Below are 4,971 nucleotides of genomic sequence, written 5' to 3' on the forward strand. Positions count from 1 at the left end.
TCGTTGTCGAAGTGGAGTATGGTTGTTTATGTGGCGAGTAAGATGACATGAGATAAGACGGCCATGTAAAGCAGTTAAAGACCACACAAAACTAGTTTTGGTTCTTATAAACTATTGCTGCAGATCAAATACTGCGATGTTTGCTACTCCCTCTGTAAAGAAGTTGATCTAAATGATCTTATATTTCTTTACGGAGGGAGTATTAGTGAATTTTTGAATTTGCTACCAGCTTTTGGTTCTTGTAAAGTATTGCTGCTAGCTAGCAAAATGCTCAAAGGTAGTTAAGGGAATCTATCGTGTCTAGTGAAGTAAACATGGCTCTGGGGCAATACAAACAGCAGATGTTTTCCAGATTATAACAAACAGAAACACAAGCTAATCTAATACAGTACCTTGTCTGCAAGAGAACGTCGTCTCTGCAGCATCTCGGTGGGCGACATTGCATGAGTTGCCAAGCCGGAAAGTGATGCAGATCTCTGGTGCTTGTTTGCTGCCCCGGTGCGATGAACAAGATATTTGTCAAAAACGACCCCTTTATCCTGGACGTCTGTTGTCTCTAGATATGAGCGGAACTGAATTTATCATGAGTTGCCAAGATGGAGCGGCCTTTGTTGGGAATTACTAACTAATTAGAATAATTAGGGAATAATCCTTGCTTTGTCTAAACCGTCATTGGGCAGGAGTCGCGTTGCTTCACTTGTGACTCTCTGTAAAGGCTACGGATCGTGCCCTTTGGGCATGTATAAATAATTCTTCATCATCAATAAAGAATCACTTTTCATTCTAAACACATTATCAGCATTTGCAAGAGAAAAGGCGAAGGGAGGCACATGCCCTTTGGGCATGTATAAATAGTTCATCATCATCATCAACAAAGAATCTGGTTCATTCTTTAATCACTTTAAATTTTAAACACATTATCAGCATTGGTGAGAAAAAAAGCGACTGGAGGCAGCGTTCTCGACACAGTCCAGGAGACTCTCCCAACGACGGAGCGCTCATTCATGCCATGGCAAGGACCCTCATACGCGCGGCGCTCGACAAAATCCAACTCAAACCCCAGAACATATTGATCTTGACTCTGTCTTCCCAGTCACACCATCCCACATTTCAGGCTTTCAGCTGCATTGAGTTCAGTCACATACAAACGTGGAAATGAAACCAAATGATCTCACATCTTACAACTACAGTATAATTTTGTCCACCACATGGTAGAATCAAGACTTGATCCCACATCTTACAGATATAATCATGTCCATACTACATGCTGCATTGTCTTTTCTCTTCCTGAAATATTTACTTACATATACTTGCAGGTTGCAGCATCAGCTGCATTAAGCTCACCCACATACAAACAGGGAAACAAAGGCCCGCAGACAACAAATGGGCACTACTTTGATCTTACATCTTACAAATACTCCCTCCGTCCCATAATCTAAGACCTTTTTTAACACTATACATTATGGGACGGGAGGGAGTATATACTATTTTCCACATTACATCACATGCTGTACCTTTTCATTTATATACTTGCTGCATCCCTGCATGGCTGTTTCTGGAAAATGCCATATCCTACAACTCTGCATCCATATCTGCGTCTCCATGTTCCCATATCAGTGCTTCTTAGATGGCTATGTCTAGAAGCATAGAAGTCAGACAATTAAGAACTGTTATGATGCAGAGACAAATGGAGAGAAAAGGGAACAATGAGACAATCAGAAACATCGTATATAACTCATTTTTATAGATGTGTTATCACTCACTCCTTACAGTGGTAGCAATAGATTTTAAAAAGCCACATATGTTGTAAAATGCAAAGAATATACATAAAAGCAGCATACTTAGCTACCTTCGAATGCAGAATTTAGCTACCAAGAAGAAGAAAACATGTCCTATAACCTTTTTCATGTAAGATCATCCCTTGTCATGTCAAGCAAACAACATTATGCCAAAACAATAAAGTCTAGCAGAAAATTGAATAAAAGGACCCCGAGGCAAGAAATTCAATTTATTTCTATGTCTACAAATGCAACACGCACCAGCAGAAGGGATCATGAACAAATGATAAAATCACAGTTATTTCAGAAAGTATGGATTCAACAGAAGTTGCTTTTATGGAGTTAAGATTAATAACAAGATCAAAACATAGATTAAGAGATAAAAAATATAACCAACTCTGAGGTTTCAAACTTGCCAACTGACTTAAACTCATTTGACATCAAATTTGGTGTTAGATAGGTTTTATCAGCGACAATTGCTTACTCAATACAAGTTATAGGTGAAAATTTCAGAATCACTATCTGTATTCAAGCAATCATGTACAGAACATAACTAGATTGGGTTACTCTATGATATAAATACTAAGGATGAGGAATTACCTGGCGGATAGAAACTTGTGAAAGGATGACAATGTTTCATAGAACGGGTTCCATTAAGTTTCCTGGATTGCATTTGCTTAAGTTCAAGCATGTAGGCACTGTCATCCACATAGAGAATGATCGCATCGTTATCTTCGTCATACCCCAGCACTTTGTCTTGCCACACCTTCCTCCTAATCTGATGAGGGATCCCAAGAGTGCTATGCATTTCAACAGTCTTCTGCAAAAACCATGTGGCAATACCCTGAGAATTAACCACCCTCTGCCAGATCTGAAGGTTCGGGAAGAGGAATATGGCTATGGCTAGGCCATCGGTGCCGTCCTCTGGCTTGATGATCCTATAGTTGCCAGATTCATTCATACCAGGAGGCCCCATGATGACAGCTAGGCTCTGCATATCCAAATCAAACCAAAATATGGCATTACACGAAAGCAGCCAATAGAGTGCATTACCAATAAGGGTCGCGGGAACACTATCACCATGGAGCTCGCATGGATACTTTGTTGATATGATATTGCTCCATGTGTCAGTCTCCGAGGAAAAAACACAGGCGAGTGGTTGATGATCTCTTCTGTGGGACACCAAGACAACCTTGAAAGGGCTGCAATGACAGTGGCCGTGCACATGATTCTGCTCGCCAGCAGCACAGAGCATCGCCCCGTAGAGGATGGACGGCGGCCCGAATTCGGCAGGAACAGCCAGGTAGCGCTGCTCCCCGGTGATGGGGGCGAACACAATAAGCTGCCTGAACACCCGGTGTAAGGCGAGCACGCGGCCGCCACGGCACCCCAAAACTTCAAAGCCGCGGGAGGCCATGCCGAACGGGATGTGGATGCGCTGAGCAGGGATACGGTCGGGAGGGTGCAGGATGTCCTGGTTGAACACGATCTTCCGTCGGCGCTCGAAGAAGCCGAGCAGGGGCGGCTTCCAGCTCCTGCGGCGGGCTTGGAACTGGCAGATGAAGTTGGGGTCGGTGGCCAGGCCTCGCCAGCGCCTGGAGACCAAGGATGCGAGCAGGCGGGACGACGGCTGTGGGGGCAGAAGGAGAAGGATCTCCCAAAGCATATCCAACGGCAGCGACTCGCACGGGGCGGGCGGACGACGGCCGTCGTTCCGCGGCGTATCGCCGTCGCCCGGCAGAGGGACAGGCGCCTCCGGAGAGTTGCGGCGGCGGCGGCGGCGGCGATCCTCGCTCGCCCCGATTCGGGAGCGGCGGCGGCGACCGGGGCGGACCAGCCCCCCGTCCTCCTCGCTTGCCCCGATTTGGGAGCGGCTACGGCGACCGGGGCGGGTCACCCCGATCTGGGAGCGGCGGCGACTGCGGCGAGTGCCGGGCATTTCGGCGGCCTCCTCGCTCGCGCCGATTTGAGAACGGCTGCGGCGGCGGCCGCCTGGGGAAACCCCGTGGTAGGTTTTCATTCTGGTGGCGGTTTTTATTCGGTCATAGACGACTCCGGCGAGCTTTCACGGCGGCCCGTTCAATCGGGCGCCGCCAAGGTGGTGGGTAGGGGTTAGGGTTTTCTTTTCCGTTCCAAGGGGATGACACTGCTACCAAGTTCTACTCTGGAGGCCCCACCTGAAGACTAGCTGCGCCGTTGTCTTGCTGGGCCAAAGACCCACAACACCCTGAAAGCAAGTTGAGACAATTATCTCCAGGTTTGGCCTCATTTTGGAGGATTTTCATAGAAAAACACAAAAACAAGGATAGATGCATTCGGTTTTGTAAGAAATGCTTACAGGAATTTAGTGGAAATACTATTCATTTTCTGTGTTTTTAGGAAACTACACATCGCATCACTCAAATCTCATTTTTTTGTGTAGGAACAAGTCAAAGACAACTCCTTAGAATGGTAGGTGTCATCCTATCAAGTTCTTGTACACTCCTAATTCCTACCTTTTGATTTTCTTCAAATTGAATGAGCCGGTGTTAAAAGATACTGCTAAACGAAATGTAGCACCAAGCAATGGCATGATGATTTTGACATACCGACCTTGATAGGACCGGGGCCATCGAAGGGTCTAGCCGCCTAGGGGAGTATGCGCTGCTGGCACAAATCTCCAATGCTGACCCTCAAAACGGGCACGGTATTTGTCTGTAGATTGATCCAAACCAGTCCACGGGCAGTGACGTGGGAGGCCTTGTCCCCTAATTTTTTTGCCTCTTTTCAAAAAATATACGCGAGCTCAATATAGTGGCATATCAAATCACTGAAGATTGAAAATATTCAAATGCAACAGTAGTTCTAATTTAAATATTACAATCCAAATGAGTTTTTAAATAAAATAGTTCAAACTTGCATTCAACTAGCACATATGTTCTAGTTGTCCCTTCGCGTGGGCCGGGGGTGCCATAGTCCTACGTGGCGACGGTTTGGACTCCCGCAAAGTCCCCTAGTTTGTTTTCGGTTTGCGGGAAACAGACAAGCGGATTGGTCCGTGGATCGAAGTCGGACGACGTTGACAACACGGTATGAACGTTTACGGGCGATTTGAGGGTCCACTTTAAAGATGTCGTAAGCATCCCAGGAGAACCTTTGGGGGGGGGGGGGGTCTTATAGAGTCTCAATGATCAGCAGGAGACAAAACGCGGAC

General features: G+C 46.2%; 1 protein-coding gene across 2 annotated transcripts; it reads right to left on the reverse strand.

Annotated features, from left to right (window-relative positions):
• Positions 1-1,150: 1,150 nt before the first annotated feature.
• Positions 1,151-3,957, reverse strand: LOC123113459 (uncharacterized). Of its 2 annotated transcripts, XR_006456031.1 has the most exons (3): positions 2,832-3,957; positions 2,379-2,598; positions 1,151-1,637 (listed from the first exon to the last, which is right to left on the reverse strand). XR_006456031.1 is itself a non-coding variant. In XM_044534690.1 (2 exons), exons 1-2 carry the CDS (start codon positions 3,796-3,798, stop codon positions 1,624-1,626), a joined length of 1,434 nt encoding a protein of 477 aa, XP_044390625.1. In that variant the 5' UTR covers positions 3,799-3,956; the 3' UTR covers positions 1,151-1,623. The 2 variants fall into 2 exon arrangements, 1 of the variants encoding a protein (XP_044390625.1); XM_044534690.1 differs by having other exon boundaries at positions 2,379-3,956.
• Positions 3,958-4,971: the final 1,014 nt, after the last annotated feature.

Source organism: Triticum aestivum, chromosome 5B, assembly GCF_018294505.1.
Source record: "Triticum aestivum cultivar Chinese Spring chromosome 5B, IWGSC CS RefSeq v2.1, whole genome shotgun sequence".
Classification (NCBI taxonomy): domain Eukaryota; kingdom Viridiplantae; phylum Streptophyta; class Magnoliopsida; order Poales; family Poaceae; genus Triticum; species Triticum aestivum.

What these genes read in the sequence shown, in the direction of transcription:
- LOC123113459 (XM_044534690.1), bottom strand. Translation starts at nt 3,798, where the DNA reads ATGAAAACCTACCACGGGGTTTCCCCAGGCGGCCGCCGCCGCAGCCGT.